The 20,922-nt window shown below is 35.9% G+C and overlaps 2 protein-coding genes across 2 annotated transcripts; one reads left to right on the top strand and one right to left on the bottom strand.

Moving 5' to 3' along the window:
* The first annotated feature begins 1,283 nt into the window (after positions 1 to 1,283).
* On the top strand, positions 1,284 to 3,272 carry LOC108998629 (ankyrin repeat-containing protein NPR4-like). The gene is made up of 2 exons (XM_018975236.2): positions 1,284 to 2,105; positions 2,400 to 3,272. The coding sequence occupies exons 1-2, from the start codon at positions 1,512 to 1,514 to the stop codon at positions 3,270 to 3,272; spliced, it is 1,467 nt and encodes a 488-aa protein (XP_018830781.1). The 5' UTR covers positions 1,284 to 1,511.
* A 14,613-nt stretch (positions 3,273 to 17,885) lies between these two features.
* Positions 17,886 to 18,359, bottom strand: LOC108998516. The gene has a single exon (XM_018975083.1). The coding sequence runs from the start codon at positions 18,357 to 18,359 to the stop codon at positions 17,886 to 17,888; it is 474 nt and encodes a 157-aa protein (XP_018830628.1).
* Between the last annotated feature and the right edge of the window lie 2,563 nt (positions 18,360 to 20,922).

Here is a 20,922-nt window from a genome sequence, read left to right as displayed (position 1 = left end):
AAAAAAACTCTTTGTTTCCATAACATAACTGCACATCTTCATCTTATTATATCATATCGTATCGTATCATGCCATATACTATATTTAACCCCCGTGGTAGGGTTGTGCTATTCCCGGTGGCCAAACTAGGCAGTATCATGTTGTGAAATTTTTCATTTTTCAATCTCGGAGCCCGGCCCGAGTATGCACACAGAAAAGAACACATAAAAAACTACTTTGTTTTCAAAGTGAGTGCAACTCATATCATATCATATCATGTTAGTACCAACCATACCACATGAACCAATATCATCATATTAGAACCATATTCAGAATTAGACTCAAAACAGATAAGTATGCCAAAGGTTTTCATATCCATATCATATCAAACCACGTGCTGAACACATTCATATCATTTTCAGATGATCAATAACAGTTCCAAAATATTTCTTATCACATGTGTAAAAATCTCAATTTTCATATTCGTTCGTTTGCACATTTCAGAAACATATCAAATGTTATTCATGTCTACACTTTTCATATCAAAAACATTTCTTTAATCTTTCATACATATTTCATGAGTAAATGCAAAACATATACTGAGGTTATTTTTCACATTTTCTTTTTAAAATAACATTCACAATTTTAACTCCCATGTGGTCGTGAATTTGCGAAAAGAAATTACTACAGTCCCTTATCAAAAACTTCACAGCTGACCACCTTATCGAGAAATATTGTGATGCCCTGTTTTTCTTTTCCTTTTTTTTCCTATTATTTTGTTTTTTGTTTTGTATTTTTCGGAAGTTTTTTCTATGAATGAGTTACGAGTTAAAGTCATCGGCTTATAGCGGTCCCCCACTTCTCGTCCAGTATCCCGTCGTTTTCAAAGTGGGGCCGAAATGTCTAACTATCGCAAGGAGACGGTGCGTGAAAGACTTTGAATGTTCAGTGCATGAACCTCAACGCTGGGAGTTCTATTTCCGCGTTGATTTTCACCCATTGGACTCAAATCTTATGCATTAAGAGCAGCACCTCCATTTCCAAATCCACACGTGTTGGTCATTTAATCAAATCCACTTGTGGAAGATTGGCCCCCTTCCGTCCTCGGTCTTCTCCGGGAATTTTATGGGTTCCAAAGTTTTAGGTTGCATTTAAGTGTTGACGCGTGATACAATGGTTTGAATTAGTTTATAAATAATAGTAAAAATTGAAAAAGTAATAGATTATATTAATAATTAATTTAAGATAAATTGTGTTGGACTTTTGTATATTTATTTGTGCTGAGCAAGCAGCTTATTATCAGAGAATAATCACTAGCTAGCTCTGTGGATCGATCATCATCATCACGCGCGATTCTTCCCCCTTCGTTTTCTTCCTATACTGCCCCGACGTGGTTGCTCTAAAGGTTAAGTCTTTCCTACTAATTCACAAGGGGAATGGAAAGCACCGATCTCTAGTAAGCCCATAATCTCTTTGCTGAAATTTCTTAAGTTTTGACATATTAATACCTAAGGCTTGAACTTTTTTCTACGATGGATACAAGTCATGGTAAGGCAGATAATACAGTCGCACTCTATGAAGCCTCATTTGATGGGTGCGTAAGCACCTTGAACACATTGGTGCAAAGGGATAGACTCATTCTTCACAAAATCTCCCTCACATCCTTCACCGAAACCCCCTTACACATTGCAGCTTTGCTTGGCCACCTTCATTTTACTAATGCTCTTTTAAGCAGAAAACCCAAACTTGCGGAAAAAGTGGACTCATTAGGCCGAACTGCCCTTCACTTGGCCTGTGCAGAGGGACACACCCAGGTTGTGAAAGCATTGTTGCAAGCAAACGCAGACATCTGCTTAGTTCCTGATCAAGAGGAGAGAATCCCTCTCCACTTAGCCGCAATGAGAGGACACATAGATGTAATTAAAGAATTGCTTACTGCCCAACCACAAACAATCTTTCTGGTGAATCTCGATGGATACAACATTTTACATTTGTGTGTTCAATATAATAGTTTGGATGCTCTGAAACTGTTGGTGGAATCCTCTACTAATGATGATTTTGTCAACTCCAAAGACGATGATGGTAACTCCATATTGCACTTAGCTACGATGCTCGGGCAGACGAAGGTATGTTAACAATCTTTTTGTTTACCGTTGATCCGTATCGACTTTGCAGTTGAAACCTTAAAAGTTTTTCTTTCGTTTTTTTCAGTAAACAACTAGTGATTTTCCATAACAATCCACTGTGCAAATTTGCCTCCCCTCTCTCTTGTTTTTTGATTCCTAGTGTTAGTAAATATATAAGCCAACAATTAAACAACCATTCCGTATATTTGAATTGAATTTATTTGGGTTTGCCTGTGAACTATTAGGCTTTATGCAGTATAGAATTGGATGAAACGATCGGTTGTACTTGTGCAGACCATAAAATACTTGCTTTCAATACCAGAAATAAAAAGAAAGGCCAATGACATGAATAGGATTGGTAACACAGCTTTGGACGTCTCAGAGGCAGCTTGTCATAGAGATTTCAAATGTCCCAAAATCCAAGACATTCTGAAGGCAGCCGGTGTTAAAAGATCCAAAGATCTAAATTCTCCTCCACCACCAACACTAGTACTGCCTGCGGAAACACAAGAACCAACTCAATCCTTTACTGGTGAACAGTCGGCTCAATCAAGGTTTAGGAAATCGTGGAGTTACTTTTATTTGTGTGTATGGGCTAAACATTTGCAGTATCAGGGAAATTGGGTCGAGGAGACTCGAGGCACGTTGATGTTGGTGGCTACTGTGATTGCAACCATGACTTTCCAAGCTGGGATCAACCCACCAGGTGGTGTTTGGCAACAAGACACGACAAATGGTACTTTCGGGTGTAATTCTTCGATGTGTGCAGCCGGCACAGCAATTCTATCTTATTCCGAAACATATATTTATTTCTTGTCTTTCAACACCACCTCTTTTGTTGCAGCTCTAACCGTTGTGCTTTTGGTCACTAGTGGATTTCCACTTAGAAGCAAGGGCTTTATATGGTTTCTGACCTTAACCATGTTTATTGCAATTTATTCCGTGGTAGTGGCCTATACCAGGGCAGTGAAATTGGTGAACCCGACTTATTTTCAAGACTATCCACTGCTTACCGCCGTATTACAAGGAATCTTGCCTTTACTGCAACAGGTTCTTGGCGCGATTCACGTAATTCGCTTTTTATTTTGGATGATTAGGAAGTTGTTCAAATTCTTGAGACGCTGCAGGTTAACGAAACGTCCAGCAAACGATGCCATCAACGTGTAAAAGAAAATTTGTCATGATCTTGGATCCTACTGATCTGCATGGATGCATATCTTCGTTCTATATATAATTTGTCATGTGAACGGCCAGTTCGCTGCAACAGAATTTTGTGAAATTCTGTTGGCTTAATTTTTTGCAACGAGTAGATGAATCTTATATATTATCTTGTGTTGATCTACATATTTAGTGCTCTTGACATTATGATTTTGCGGATGCATGCGTGGACGTTGCATGGGTAATTTGAATGGACATAAATAAGAAAAAAAATACCCTGGGAGCTCCCGCTGGGTTGTAGCATGTATTTATGTATTTATACGTGTTTTTTTAAGTTATTTTTTATATAAATTTTTTTAATATTTTTTAATATTTTTAAAAAATAAAATAAATTTAGAATATCATTAAAAATACTTTCTTAATCAAGAAGTAAAAAAAAATTATTAAAAAATATTTCCTTAATCACGAAATAAAATAAAAAATTATAAAAAAATATTTTATATTTTACTTCGAGATTAAAAAAGTATTATTTAATAATATTATAAATTTTTTTATTTTTTAAAAATATTTAAAATTATTAAAAATATCTATATAAAAAAAATTAAAAAATTCACATAATAAAATACACTAGAGCTCCCACGGGAGCCTCAGCGGGAGCTCCAGCATTTTTCTTGAAATATTGATAACTCCTGACCATTTCATGACCGGCATCAGTTTCCCAAGTTCAACTTCACGAACTCTAACTTTGACCCAGTAAAGGAAAATGACTACAAAATACAGATGGAGCCCGGTTTTGAAATTAGTTTGAAACTGCCTCTCTCTCTCTCTTTTTTTTTTTTTTTTTTTATAAACTCATATATATATATATATATATATATATTTAAACTAGGCAACGCCTAGACTTTATTAAATAAATCGTCACTTATGACAAAGAAATACCGTAATTACAAGACATTCCAATAACATAACCTTATTTCCAAACTTATTGCATAAGAATAAGAAAGAATAATACCAAGCACGAAAAAACCAAACAAACCTGTGTAAAGACCATGTAACAACGTCAAGAGCAAAGTTAAATTCGGTAAGCCACTTCGGTCCATTCGCAAGATGCCTTTTAGCAAATGGGGAATATTTTCATTCGAAAATACATCAGTGCAACCTCTACTACCCAATTAGGCAAGCCAATCTGCTGCAGTGTTTCCCTCCCTAAAAACATTTTGAAACCACACATTCAAGTCCCTTAGAATACTGCAAATCTCCTCCCAAAAATCTTTCAAATACCAAACATTACAGCAACCTTCCTTCAACCAGTTAACTATCAAAAGGGAATCCAGTTCAAGTATAACATTGTTACAACCATGCAATTTACAAGGTTGCAAACCAAGTAATAGTGCCATTAGCTCCGCCCTACTATTCGAACCAAAACCAGTATATTCTGCAAATTCAAATTGTAGCTTTCCATCATGATTTCTTAACACACCACTGTCACCAGATTCTCCAACATTATTAAGGCTACTCTCATCCACATTCAATTTAACCCAACCAAGACTTGGCTTATACCAAGAGATTGCACGCACTTGCTTTGGACAGGAAGACTCCATCGGCAACTTCAGTTCTTGCAAAATAGATATGTCTCTCTTGTCCAAATGGTTAGATGCTCTCAAACGGCTTGCTACCTAGGCAATTCAGTATTTAGCTTTACACCATAAAACATCAAATGGCTCCTTACATCCTTCCATACAAGCAGTACACCTCCATGACCATAAGCTCCACGTTAAGATCGATAGAACCAAACCAACCAAATTTCCCACCTATGAGGATTTCTTGGTTCTCCGAAACCAAGCTTCCACTAATTGAGACCATGAACGATTTAAGACGAAAGGAATTTCCAAAAAATTCGAGCATGTCTGCCATAGTTTTGAGGCCATTTTACCTCCATATAAAACATGATTTAAATCTTCAATTGATCCCTCTTCACAACATTCACACTTATAGACCTCCAGAATACTTAGACTTTGTATTCGATCATCAACACTCAAGCTATTTCAAAAAGCTTTCCACATTGGAATGGAAAATTTCTTAGGCAAAGTCGTATGCCATATCCATTTGGACCACTTATGTTTTGGAGCTACGACACACACTAAATCCCAAGCAGAGGAAGTGAGAATCTACCATCCGACTTACCCAACCAAATTAAAATGTCCGAACCAGTTTTTGTGCCCTTAACTTTGGTTAGGATCTTTTCCGTGAGTTCTGGACCCACAGTTTGTAGTAAGAAATCCACATCCCAACTATTCTCCCCCATACATTCCTTTATTTTTAGAGTCAAAACATCAACAATGCTACGCTCCTCACATTTCGGTCCATTGTCCAACCAATTATCTCGCCAAAAGGATAGATTTCCTTCTCTTACAATCTAGGTCGATCTACTAAGCACAACCGGAATAAGAGTCGCAATTCTCTTCCAAAACCAAGTCCCCCCGAATGGATTCACTAATGAAATATGTTGATCATTTACATACTTGGCCTTGAAAAAATTTGCCCATAAAGAGTTTTCTGTAAGCAATTTCTAGACAAATTTAAAGTGTAGATATTTTTGAACATCCATAAGATTTCATAGGCCAACACCTCCCCCATCAACTGGTTTACATAACGACTCCCATTTCACTCATTTCTTTTTTGGTTTCCCCTCAACTAAACCCAAAAGAAAGTGCTAAACAACTGATTAATCATAGCAAACACCGACTTTGGAGGTGTAGAACAACTAACAAATGAATCGGCAGGCTTTGTAACACATGTTTTAAGAGAATTAGTTGTGCCCTTGAAGATAAAAATCGAACCTTCCACCCCTCTATTTTCTTCCGAATCTTCATCAACAAATCCTCAAAATAATGCAACTTCATGCCACTAGTAATGTGATACTTCGTATTTTAATGTATTTTAATTAAATAATTTATTTTAATTAATTTAAATATTGGTTCTCTTGTTTTAAATTTTATTGGGTTTCTAGTTGGTTTATTTCATGATTTCTTTTTTTATTTGTGAAAATTATTTTGATATGCTTTCTATATATTAATTATTGTTATGCATTTAAATTGCTCTTGATTTTAAATTATTTTATTATTGGGTTAATTATTTTATTTTTATTTAATCACTACGTTTAAATTATTTTATTTAACTTACTGTTTTAAAATATTTTTCGTCGGATCATTTTTGTGACCCAAAATGTGAAGATTAGACTTCATTTCTTTCCCTCATTTTTTTTCTTTTTTCTTTTTCTTTTCCTCTTTTTCTTTTCTTCTCCTTTTCTTTTCCCCCCATTTCTTTTTCTCCTCTCTCTCTTCTCTCCTACACGCAGCCCCTCCCTCCTCCCGTCCATTTCGTCGTCCTCCAGTCACTGTCGCCGTGCACCGCCGTGGTCGACACCGCCCCACCCATTCTCTTCCTCTCCGACCGGCGGCCTCACCCTCCGATTTCCAGCCTCTCTCGCGCTGCCGTGAGCCCCCGCGCACAACATCAGGCTGAGGCACCTCTTATGTTCACGCGCCGCCTTCACGCCACCTCCGGCCACTATTTCTTCACCACATCTTCCTTGACCTCCCAGCAACCTAAACCACCCATCCCCAGTTCCGATCCGCCACCGGTGAAGCTCCACCATCAACAGTTCCATTTTGGACATTTTGGCCTTCAACCGCCCTCTATGCCGCCACCCACAGCCAGCCATCACCACAACTAGTTTCACCGATATCCCTAAGTCCTTTCCTAGTAATCTCGAGTCTTGGTTTGTCTCTGTTCAAAAGTGAGTTTTTGAGACCCACAGCCCAGTGCATTTTGCACTGTCTTGTTGTTGTGCCGCCACCTCTTGTACCTCCGTGATCATTTAAAAATTATATTTTAGCGTTGTAAGTATTTTTCCAAAGAACTTTCGTGATTTAAATATATTTTTGCACTAACCCATTTTTAATGTGAATTGGTTGGTTGTGCCGGACTGAGTCCGATGAGTAAGGGGGTCGGTTGGATTGGATGATGGAGTTGTTTGTGTGATTGGTTTATATTGAGATTTGTTGGCTGTTTCGAATTTAAATATTGGTGTTTTGAATTTGACGTTGGTTATGGTGGATAGGGGTGTAAGGTGGCTGGTCCGGACCGGAAAAACTGATCGGACTGACTGGTTCGGTCCTAACCGGACCGGACCGAAAAAGTATAGGGTCGGTCCTGGTCCAGAAAGTTGTAGAAGTTCGGTCTTTGGTCTGGTCCCGGGGTGGAGATTTCTCGGACCGGACCGACCGAATTTTTTTTTTTTTATAGATATATTATTTTATATAATAATTGTAAAATAAATCATGTAATTTTCATCTAACCTATCCCCATTTAGAATATAAAATTTTAAATATGTAATTACAAATTAATATTATATTGATCATATATTATCAATTAACCTATCAATTCATAATTAACTAATGTGTGACCACCAACATCTATGAGAGTCTAAGACTATGACCTAAGTTGCAACTTGCAAGTAAATATAAAGCATGTATGGAATAATGGATGTATGGAATCATGGATAATTAAATTATTTATGCTTATTAGTTATTGCTTCATATACAAAATGTAAAAAATTGTAAATAGCTTATTATAATTTATGCATTAACTTAGAACAATCATAAATTATAATACATTAATATACTCTAAGTTAGTAACAAATAACAATTAACATGATCAATATAATTATATAATTATAAATTGATAGCTATACTAAACACTAAGTTTATAAATAATACTAATATATAACTATACTAATAGTATAATATTAATATTATTATATAGTCTAATATATTATATAGCTATATAGCCTATATTAAATCACTAAGTTTATAACTATTAACCAATACGAATATATAACTATAGTCTAATATTAAATATAGTTATACTAATACATAAATTTATAACTAATATTAAATTACTAATACTAATCACTATAAGTCTATAACTAAATCACTATAGTCTATTAAAAATTTAAATGTATTACAAATTTACAAATATATATAAATTATAATTATCAATTTTTCAAACCATAAAATTTTTTTTAATTATCATTTAAAAAAAAAAAAACCACGTTTGAAGATTTGAGGGAGTCCCAAGTTCCAATTCCCAAGTTTGAATAAACGGTGCCGTTTCCACGGATAAGAAACCTACAGTCTAAAATTCGTTGATCACTCTCTCAGACTCTCAATCCCTCGTCTCTGTCTCCGTCTCGTCTCTGTCTCGGACTCTCGAGTCTTCACAGAACACAACGTCACAGGCTACATCCCAACGTCTCACAGCTCTCGCCTCTCTCAGTCCCTCAACTCGCCTCTCTCTCAGTCCCTCGTCTCGCCTCTCTCAGTCCCTCGTCTTTCCTGAGTTTCCTCTCTTAGTCCCTCGAGTCATCTCGCTCTCTCTCGTCCCTCGTCTCGTCTCGCCTCTCTCTCGTCTCTGTCTCTCTCGTCCCTCGTCTCGCCTCTCTCTCGCCCTCGTCTAGCCTCTCTTTCGTCAGTCGTCCCTCCGAGAGACACCCTCCATCCCGTTAATCAGCCACGCACAGACCCAGTCACCCACGGCCACGCATAGACCCATAGACCTGCCCAGTCACCCGGTACTAGGTAGATGGTTTTATTGGAGTTTTTTAATCCGAAATTTATTCATTTTGTGATTGTGTTTGTGAATTGTGATTAAGTTTATGTTATTAGGGTTTTGTGAATTGTGAATTGTGATTGGGTTTGTGTTATTAGGGTTTTGTGAATTGTGAATTGTTTGTAAAGTTTCTTGAACTATTTCATGATGCAACTTTATCTTTTTCGGGAAATGAATATGTAACTTGCAATTCCTTTTTTCTGGAGTTAGTTAAAATATCCGATGCACTAGATGCGGAGTGTGAAATAGGAAGCCCCGTGGTGGGATTAATGGCCACAAATATGAAGGAAAAATTTGACAAATATTGGGACGACTTAGATAATATGAATATGTTGATGTTTGTTGGGATTATTCTTGATCCTTGGTATAAGATGCGATATTTTGACTTTGCATTGGAATGCATGTATGCCAATGGTCCCACAAAAGCTGTTGATTTGAGTTGGAAGGTTAAAAATGCTTTAATCCGCATGTATGAGGCATACGCTGATAATGAGGGAGGCAATAATTCTGATCTACAACAGCAGCGCACAAGTCCTCCACGTGAAGAAGTAAATTCTACAGATGGTAGTGGACCTAGTGGTAGTGGTAGAGTTGATAGGACGGTAGAAAGAATGGCCATATTCAAGCAACGGTTATAGTCGGAAAACACTTTGGGGAGCAAGAATGAGGTTGATAGATACCTAGCTGAAAGTTGTGAGGAGGCGTTCCCAAGTTTTGACATTCTTATTTGGTGGAGGGTTAATTCAGTTAGATATCGTGTACTTTCAAAAGTTGCACGAGATGTATTCGCAATACCAGTATCTACAGTGGCCTCTGAATCTACATTTAGCACTGCGGGTCGTGTCCTTGATCCTTTTCGAAGTAGTTTATCTCCAATGATGGTTGAGGCTCTAATTTGTACACAGAATTGGCTTCGTTCTTCTTCTACTCCAATCAACCTTAGGACTTTAATGAATGAGGTGGAGGATTTTGAAAGGCAATTGGGTATGTTTCTTACTTATTTCATTTTATAACTTTTTTTTTTATAAGTACTTCATTTTATAACTTTTTTTTATAAGTACTTCATTTTATAACTTTTATGATCTATAATACTATATGTTATGAAAATTTATATAATTTGTTTGTTTCTTTATTCTATAGAACTTATTCGGGACGGTGACAATTCTATAGAGGCTTCAAATACAATGTCTACAACCAATGCAAGTTGATTAGGTGAATTGTATTTTAGCTTGTTAGTTTTCAGTTTTCACTTTCGCTATTTGCTAATAATTCCTTTGTTTACACTTTACAGCGTATTGTGAAAACTAAAAAGTGAAAAGTATGCCAAGCCAAAAGATGGAGGAAGCTAGGACTTAGGAGCTGCCAGGAGAATAATTGTATAATTTGCATTGATGTAAATTGTAATTTGTATTTACAGATTTTAATTTTTCAGTTATTTGGGACTTGTATAATTTTTAGTTTTTATTATCTATGCTTGGGAATGGTTTTTTTTTTTTCTTTCTTCCTTTTAGAAACCAAATTTGCTTGAGAATGTTTTTTCAATTTTCTTTCATTATCTAGTATAATTTTTAGTTTTAACTTTGTTTAAATTGTTTGGATGGATTAGTAGGAAGAAAATCAACTGTTTATTCCTTTTTTGAAGTTTTTGATGGATATAGATAAAATTTATTTTTTGTAGTAAAACTTTTTATTTAAATTTATTCACTATAATTTAGTTAGCATATTGCTTTGTAATTTATTCTTTTTTAGACTATCGGTGAATAGTTTTGTAATTTGCATTTTTTTATAAGCATTTTGTGGGTGGCTTTATAAGTTGTATTTTTTTCTTCAAATTCGATAAAATGTTAGTGGATTTTACTAGTGGGCCGAAAAACCAGAAGAATAAAATTGGGCTATTGGCCCATCTAAATTCGCTTGGACCGAATAGGCCCGACCGGACCGGACCGGACCGAATTGGACCGGTCCGGACCGGTTCTTATGTTATTCGGTCCGGTCCAGGGTGAGAAAACCCTAGACCGAATTGGTCCGAGCCGGTCCACAAAACCTCCTCGGGACCGACCGAACCGGACCGAATTCACCCCTAATGGTGGATATTGATGATTTTAGAAAGTGATGATATATTTTGAGATTATGAGAGTTTTAGGTTTTGAGGAATTAAAATAGGTTATTTTAGAAGCTTAAGCTTAAATATCGAAATACGTGATTGATTTGAAACTTACGAAAATTACGTGATTATTTTTATAGGTGATGATTTATAGTCGACTTAACATTTTTTTGAAAAATTCTAAAAAGCTATGAAATCCAGGTAAGTGAGGTTCCTATGCTAGACTTTGCATAAAAATGAAATGCATTGAGGTCAATTTTGGAAAAATATGCATGTTTTGTTATGAAAAGAAACTTGAAACGAACTCAATTATTTGTTATGCATTACTCATGAAATTCTGTATAAGAATAAGATATTTTATGGCATGACTGGTGTAGACATCAGTTTATTTTTGACATTCTATTTTTGAACTGTGAAAAAAATGAGCAAATATGAAAATTTGATAAATTTGCATGTGACGTGAAGATGTTCTGAATCTGTTTTGGGAAAATGTGAAATGATCTGAATTTCAGGTACTCTGTTTTGATATGATTTGGCATATGAAATCCTTTGGCATGACTTTCTGATTTTGTTTTGACTCTGATTCTGATTATGATATGGTGATTTTGATTCTGTTTTACTCTTATATGTGGCCCTGTCATGAGATACAATAGTGATTTTTGGCTCTATCATAGGATACAATAGTGACCTCTGGCCCTGTCACAGGATACAATAGTGACTTCTGGCCCACATGATATAATAGTGACTTCTGGCCCTACCATGAGATATAATAGTGGATTTCTGTTCTAAGTGCAATCGTTTTGATATTCATGATGATTTATGTTCTATTTGGCTTTCCGCAGAATGCACAACCCTACCACGGGGGTTAAACATGGCCTCTGTTCTAATATGATAGGATAAGATGAAGATGTTCAATCATGTTGTGCCAAAGGAGTCTTTGAATATGAAAAGTTGTTTTCTGAATATGAAATGTTTGAAATATTGCTCTGGATTTATGATAATATCTATTTTTGAGATATGCATATTGAAAACTGAAATGTTTTGTTTCTACATTCTGAATACTGTGAAAATGCTCATGTTTACATACTAGTATATCTTCTCTACTTACTGAGTTGTTGATAACTCACCCCATTTATCTTCACAATATTTTCAGATGATTTTAGATTTTTCAGCTGATGGTCAAGACTATGAAACATTGGGTGAGATGACTTAAGAATCGTGGATTAAGAATAGAAAGTTTTTTATGAGTATTGGTGATTTTTGTTAATTATATTGTAGAAATATGAGTTCAAGTGACATGTAGAGAAGTTGATATTTTTTTGGGGTTACTGTATTGAGGATTTGACATATAAGTTTGTGTGGTTAATTAAATTTGAAGTGTTTACGTTTGATTTGGAGCTTTTGGAAGTGTTTTAGCAATATATGAGTTGATTATCAGGTAATATGAGTTAACTCTCCGGACCTTTGGGGACCGGGCGTTACAAGTAATAATTGGAACATCCAAATATTTTATTGGAAAGCTTCCTGCAGTAAAACCTATAATACTCAAAATTTCTCTTCGTCTAGAAGACAAGATCCTGGAATAGAAAAAAATGGAAGACTTTGCTTCATTTACTACCTGTCCAGACTAGCATGCATAGAAATTAAGAGTGTCTTTAATCACCTTAGCGGACTGCTTACCACCATTAGCAAAAATCACCATATCATCCGCATACAGTAAATGGGAGATTAATGGACCATTACACAGTTGGGAAAATAAACCAATATGACCATCCTGAAACTTGCACCACAGAAAATGCAAGAACACCTTTTCAACAAGAATAAACAAATAAGGTGATATAGGATCTCCTTGACAAAGACCCCTTCTACCCTTAAAGAAAACTTTCGTTGTGCCATTCATGACGACCGAATACCAATGAGTAGTGACACATTGTTGTAGAAGATTACAAACCTCAACTAAGAACCCAAAAGCATGCAGAACTTGAAATAAAAAATTACAATCAATCGTATCATAGGCCTTGGCTATATCAATCTTCATCATAATATTACCACCTCTGACCGGCTTATTGATAGCATGCACCAATTCTTGGGTAATGCTAATATTTTCAAAAATACTTCTATCCGGCAAAAACGCAGCTTGTTCCATAGAAGTTAATCTGCTCAAGATCGACGTAAGTCGAGCCACTAGCAACTTCAAACAGATCTTATAAACAACTGGGCATAGACTAATGGGTCGGAATTGACCAAAAGATGAGGGATTCGGAACCTTGGGAATTAACACAATGAAAGAAGAAGTATAATACCTGGGGAGAGAATAACCCATGAAAAATTCCCTCACGGCTTCCAGTAGCTTGGCTTTCACTAAAGTCCAGCAATGACAAAAAAAACTAGAGCCGAAACCATCTGGATCGGGGTTGCTATTCACAGGTATTGAGAATAACACATCCTTAATTTCATGTTCAGTAGGAGCCTTGCATATATTCTGGTTCTCCACATCCGAAACCTTAGTTGGAATAAGCTGCGTGAAATTAGGAACCTGCGCAGTAGAGCGAGCCTGAAGAAAATCATCAAAATAAATCACAGCTTCATTATGGATGGCTTTCGGAGTCGATAACATCCTCTCATCATTAAGCTGCATATTTTGTATAGCAATATGTTTCCTTGCCTATAATGCTGCAAAGAAAGATGAAGTAACCTCCCCATGATCAATCCATGTTTTCTTTATTTTTTGAGCAATCCTAGCCTCTTCTCTTTTTAACCAAGACGTAAGCTCAATTTTTGACACCAAGACATCATCTTCAACTTCTTCTAAAAATTCTTCTTGTAGCCTTTTCTCACCGTCTTCAACTCTCTCCTCTAGCTGTTTAATATGAGCCCCAATCCAACCAAACACCTATTTGTTCCAACGTCTAAGTGCAACTTTCATCCTTTTCAGCTTGAAAGCAAGCTTCGATAGACCAGAGCCACTAACATCATGTTACCAAACAGACAATACTAATCTCCAGATATCATCATGTGTTGTCCACATTTGTTGGAACTTGAAGGCACTGGGACCATAGCGTGTCGAATTCTCAGCCAAACCAAGGAGCAAAGGAGAATGATCAGACGTCCTTTGAGCCAATTCAGACCGAAGTGTCCTTCTATCCAAGTACCTACATATGGCATACACTGCCGAGACCATCACAGTAGAATTAATCAACAACGTAACTTGCTGTTATCTACTGTAGTAACTTGTAAATCATCTTGCCAGAAAATCCATATTTCCCATCATTAAAACTACCTCTCTTGAACTTGCTTACCTTTTATTAAATAATGCTATTTGTTATCCTTTTCATTATTATTTTTTATCGTTTTTGGATTTGACATCGAATAATTAAATAATTATTTTCAATTATCTGTCATGTCACTTGATGCCAAGTTAAAAGAAATAAAAATAGGATGAATAGCATTTTTTATTATATGTTTTGTCGACGAAGTAAAAACTAATCTTGAACAACTCTTCAATTTTAATTTGAATTTTAGATTTTCAAGTTTTTTATCTTATCATTACTTAATCATTATAATTTTCTCAAACTTTCAAATAAAACATAAAAGGAATTCAAATTTCTCAAGTCTCAAAACAAAAATAATAATTAAAAACTATATTCTAATAATATTTTAAATTATAATATTTTTTTTTCAATTTTTTCTCTATCTTCTCAAAATCTCATAAAACATCTTAATTCAAATCATTTCACTACTATTAATAAACTATTTCATTATTATTCATAAATTTATCATCTCATCTTATTTCATCTCAACATGATCCAAACTAGATCTTAATTTATAATCTTACAAAACTTTAATATTGTAGGGGAATGCCTTTTAGGGTTAAGCTAATGATAGAAGAAGGCATAAGAAGAGAGATTATTACTTATTTATTTAGGCCCCATTTGGATAAGCACTTAGTCTCATCTCATCTTATTTCAACATCCAAACAATACTCAAACACAAACACTTTTCAATTTCTCTTTCATACTTTTTTATCTAATCATTACAACTTTTCGAAACTTTCATATAAAATACAAAAATAATTCTACTTTTTCACATCTCAAAACAAAGTTTATATTAAAAAATTATATTCTAACAATATTTTAACTTTATAATATTTTTATTCAATTTTTCACTTCTTTTACAAAATCTAATAAAAATCTTAATACAAATTATTTCACTATTATTCACAAATTATCTACTATTATTCACAGATTTCTCATATCATCTCATCTCATATTATCTAACTATATATCCAAATCAACGAGATCTAAAATCACTCCACTACTTTTTAATATTTTATTATTACAATTTCACCTATGTTTCACTACTTTTACTACTATATATTACTATTTAATATTTTATTATTATTTTTTATTATTATTTACAAATCATTTGATATCACATCAATACTCAAACATGCCAAAACCGTCTTTCCCGTGACGAACTCTTACACTTACTTAATTAGGATTATTGGTTATGGTCCACGTAAAAATCTGCAAAGTCCCGACCCAATAATTGTCCCAACTTACAATTATAAGCCCAACAACGATGCCCAATTCTTTGATGTCTCAAACGCTTGCCTTTTCTTTTCTTTTATTATGCTGAATAATGGAAGTAAAAAAAATTCAATCAGACGATTGATATATCCAGCATCAAAAGTTAAGACTTAAGAGATAGGATGCTCCCTTTTTCTTTTTCTTTTTTTATTTTTAATTCTAGTACGATCTAGATTGGGTCGGAGAGTTATTAACTATCACTTAAAATCATATTTCATATTACAAATATAAACTCAAATTTCTTAATTACACCTACAACTCATTGTTTAAAACCAACTACTTCAATATAATTAATCTCACCACAAAATCTTAATATAAATATCAACCTCTCACATACCGTCTTCATAACACGACGAATTTACCGAATAACATTCTTCAATAACCATGGCATCTTTGTATGCTTAATCTAATATACTTAAATTATCTCACTCATGCTTCCTAATCTTGATCCTCAGCTAAAATATTCAATTTATCTAAATAATATTGTGGAGATAAGAGATGAGTTATCAACAACTCATTAAGCGGAGAACATATACTAGTATGTAAACATGAGCATTTACAGAGTTCAAAATACAGAACAAAATATTTATTTTCAGAATGCAAAATCGAAACATGTAATATCAGAGCGAAACTTTCAGAAACATTTTTAATCAATAATCATTTTGCATATCAAAACTTGAGACATCATCTTCATATCATATCAGAGTGTCACATCATAACAGAGGTCATGTTTAACCCCCGTGATAAGGTTATATACTACTCTTATACCCATAGCAGGGCGTATACTACTATTATACCCATGACAGTGCCTTAACAAAATAGAACAGAAACAAAATTAGATATCGAATCATAAAGTTATGCCAAAGATTTTTCAGATGTCACATAATATCAAAACAAACTATTAAACAAAGTCAGATCATTTTACATATATATTAAAAAACAGATTCAGAATATCTTCACATCACATGCACAAATTTTAAAATTTCATATTCGCTCTATTTGCATAGCTCAGAAACCAGATACCAAAAATTTTCTCATGTCTACACCAGTTATAACAACAATATTTTTCTCTTTCATACAGATTTCATGAGTAATACAAAACAAGTAACAGAGGTTGCTTCAAATTTCTTTTCATAACACAACATGCATATTTTCTAAAATCAACCTCATTTTATTTCTTTTCTACAAAATCTCTAGCATAGGAATCCCGCTTACTTGGACTTTTTTTTATCTTTTTTTAATTTTCTTAGCAGAGTGCCTACAAATATCAATCGTTACCTATAAAATAGACACGTAACTTAGTTAAATCTCTAATTAAATGTATATTTTGATATTAAGCCTAAAACACTAAAATAAACTATTTTTCCTAAAAATCTAAAATCCTTGAAACCCTAAAAGTATCTTCACTCCAAAATAATTGATATCTACTAAAAATATCTCCAACTGATAAATCAAAGTTTGAATTATTTTCTACCTTCAAACACCTAATTTCTCTTGTTTTCATCACAATCATATCCTAAAATATTAATCCAATGATCAACACTTATTAGAGGGTATTTACATAACATGGTATCGATGGGATTAAATCGCAGTCATGCTAACCATTGGAGAGGCAAGGTGGACTTACGAGGAGTTATGTGACGTGGTTTGATAGGTCTCGTGTAACGTAAATGACAAACACTTCAAGAAAATATCCTCTTCGGGTGAGAATGTTCCACAATTTTACTACAATAATTTTTTCTATGCTTCATTGATAATCCACAGATGCTTAAATAGCAGACCATAATCATAAAACTGAAAAACAGAGTATGCCAAAAACAGAGGAACAACCTAAGGCCACTACCAGTAACCGACGCCTACAAATGAAATAATAGAAATAGACTCCACATACTAACTGAAATAAAATGCAACAGAAAAATAACATCAAGAATAAATATCTCCAACTGCTAAGACTCAGCGGATGCACGCATGCATGCTACTCTCATGCACTACATTTTTTACATCACGTTTGCGTCGCCCGTCTAACCTCCTCCCAAATATTTGGGATTTGGCTTGAAACCTCCGGCTGAACATCGTGGCTTATCAATACTTCCCCCACCGGATGGACTCTTGTCTGTAAGGTCCACATCTGGAAATTGTTCCAGCAATGAGGTGCATCTCCCACATGGCCTATTTAGCTGGCAAATGTTTCCATTGAACCAAGTGTTCTTCTTCAAACTTCTTTCCCCATTTGACCCAACGGGTATCCAAAATGTACTAAGGCTCAAGTACGATCATCCCTTCATCATTTACTGGCGACAACTCAGTAGAAGGCAGTGTACTCCACCCAATAACTTTCTTTAAGAGGGAAATGTGAAAAACTAGATGAATGCGGGCTCCCATTGGCAGCTGAAGTTTGTAAGCAACTGCTCCAATTTCTTGTAACACAGGATACAGCCCATAAAATCGATTGGCAAGCTTTTGGTGGGCATGTTTAAAAACTAATTGTTGCCGATAGGGATGCAACTTGAGAAACACCATTTCACCTACTTCGAACGTGACATCCCTCCTCTTTTGATCAGCTATTTGTTTCATACGATTGATGGAGGCTTCCAGATTGGCTTTGAGCTGCCGTAGTATCTCGTCTCTAGTTGTCAGGTGCTCATCCACTTCGTTGACGAAAGAAAAACCGTTATGATAAAGTGGGACTGAGGGAGGTGGATGCCCATATAAAGCTTGAAATGGAGTCATTCCCGTTGAGGCATGGTACCTTGTATTATACCATAACCCAGCCCAAGGAAGATAGGCACTCCACTTGTGCTGCCATTGATGCACAAAACAACGAAGATACTACTCGATACACCGGTTGACTACTTCCGTTTGTCTATCAGTTTGCAGATGATAAGAGGAGCTAAGTTGTAACTTTATGCCTGACATTTGAAAAAATTATTGCCAAAACCTGTTAATGAAGACTAGATCGTAATCATTGATGATAGATTTTGGCAGGCCATGCAACTTGATAACCCTTTCCACAAATTTTTCAGCCACACCTTTTGCAGTAAATGGATGAATTAAGGTTAAGAAATGTGCAGCTTTACTCAACCTGTCCACTACCATCAATATTGTGTCCTTGTCGTGGGACATGGGCAGTCCTTCAATGAAGTCGAGAGTGATATCATCCCATACTTGGCAAGGAATGGGCAACGGTTGGAGAAGTCCTGTAGGTGAGAGTGTCTCGGATTTCATCTTTTGGCATACTTCACAGCGCTTGATGTATTCGCGGACTTCTCAATACATTTTTGGCCAATAAAACTGTTGAGCCAGCCACTTGAACATTCGTAACACTCCTGAATGCCCCCCAATTTTTGTGTCTTCAGCCTCATGTAGCAACCTTTTCCGCAACTCCCCTTGGAAAGGAATGAGTACCTTGCCTTTGAAATAAAATAACCCCTATTGTTGTGTATATGGCCCTTCGGTTTGACTCTTGGCCACTTGAGCGACTGACTGAATGTATGGATCTCCTTCGTATGCCTTCCGAACTTCATCCCACATTGTTATGGTGGGTACATGGAGGTGATTGAGGACTGGACTATTGGGCTTGCGTGAGAGGGCATCCGCAACTAAATTTTCACGGTATGGGCGATAGGTGATCTCATAATCGTAGCCTAGTAATTTCGCTACCCATTTTTACTGCCCCAGTGTTGCCAAACGTTGTTCCAAAAAATATTTTAAGTTGCATTGGTCAGTTTGGATGAAGAACTTCCTCCCCAATAAATATGGTCGCCATACTCGTATAGCCTCCACAATTGCAAGCATTTCTTTGGCATAGGTGGACCATATTTTTTTGTAACTCCCAGTGCATGGCTCATAAAGGCGATGGGATTGCCTTGTTGAGTTAAGATCGCGCCTATTCCCTCCCCTGCAGCGTCCATTTCTATGGTGAATGGCTCATTGAAATTGGGCATCACCAAAATAGGTGTGGTGGTCATCGCTTGCTTAAGAGTTGTGAAGGCTCCTTCGGCGTCCTCATTCCATCCGAACTTCCCTTTCTTGAGGAGGTTGGTAAGGGGTCGAGCGATGATGCCATAATTCTGAACAAATTTCCCTTAATATCCTGTCAAGCCAAAAAAATCACGTAATTCATAAATATTAGTTGGTTGAGGCCACGCCACCATGGTGGCAATTTTGTGATTATCGGCCTTCACTCCCTGAGGACTAACAATGTGTCCCAAATATTCTAACTCCTGTTGGCTGAATGCACACTTGCTGGCCTTGGCAAAAAATTGATGCTGCCTCAAAATCTCCAAGGTTTATTTAACATGCACCACATGCCTATCCCAAGTAGAACTATATACGAGAATATCATCGAAGAAAACCAAAATAAACTTTCAAAGATAAGATCGAAATATAGAGTTCATGATGGCTTGGAATGTAGATGGTGCATTACATAGGCCAAATGGTATAACTAAATATTCGTAATGACCGTTGTGAGTACGAAAAGCAGTTTTGAGTATGTCTGAAGGATTTACTCTCACTTGGTGATATCCAGCCCTTAGATCAAGCTTGGTAAAGTATGATGGGCCATGCAATTCATCCAACATGTCATCTACCATCGAGATGGGAAATCGGTCATTGATGGTGGCGGTATTGAGTGCACAGTAGTTTGTGCAAAATTGCCAACTTCCATCCTTTTTCTTTACCAATAATATTGGCGACGAAAACGGACTTGTGCTTAGACGAATGAGGCTGGAATTCAGCATCTCATGAACTTGTTTTTTCAATTTCTTCCTTCTAAAAATGGGCATATTGATATGAGCATACATTGATTGGCCCGGTCCCCTCCTTGAGCGTAATGCAATGCTCTACCTCGCGCCCTGGTGGCAGACTTGAGGGCTGCTGGAACACATCCTCATAATCTTTCAGCAACCTCTGCATATCTAGCTACTTATCATCAAGTGGTGCATCATGTGAGCCTGATCCCAGGGTTGGTTGAAAGTATATCGTAAATAACGCATGCCCTATGCGGAGCTCCTTCGATATTTCGTTTGGTGAAGCCACTTGAATTGCTTGCACATCTACACCTTGTAGCCTTCGGTCTTGATTTTCTCAAATAAAGTCCATGGTCAATTGTTTCGAGTTACAGACCATGGAGCCAAGCATTTCAAGCCATTGCACACCAAGTACAAGATCTAGACCTATTAAGGGTAGAGAAAAAAGGGTGAGGTAAAACGCGGTACCTTGTAGCTCCACTCGTACCTCATCATAATGCTCCTACCACTTTAGTCTTTGTCCATTGGCCACCTGGACAGAAACT

This window comes from Juglans regia, chromosome 1 (genome assembly GCF_001411555.2).
Source record: "Juglans regia cultivar Chandler chromosome 1, Walnut 2.0, whole genome shotgun sequence".
NCBI classification, from domain to species: domain Eukaryota; kingdom Viridiplantae; phylum Streptophyta; class Magnoliopsida; order Fagales; family Juglandaceae; genus Juglans; species Juglans regia.
Note: the sequence above shows the minus strand (reverse complement) of the source record. Positions and strands in the feature narration are given on the sequence as shown.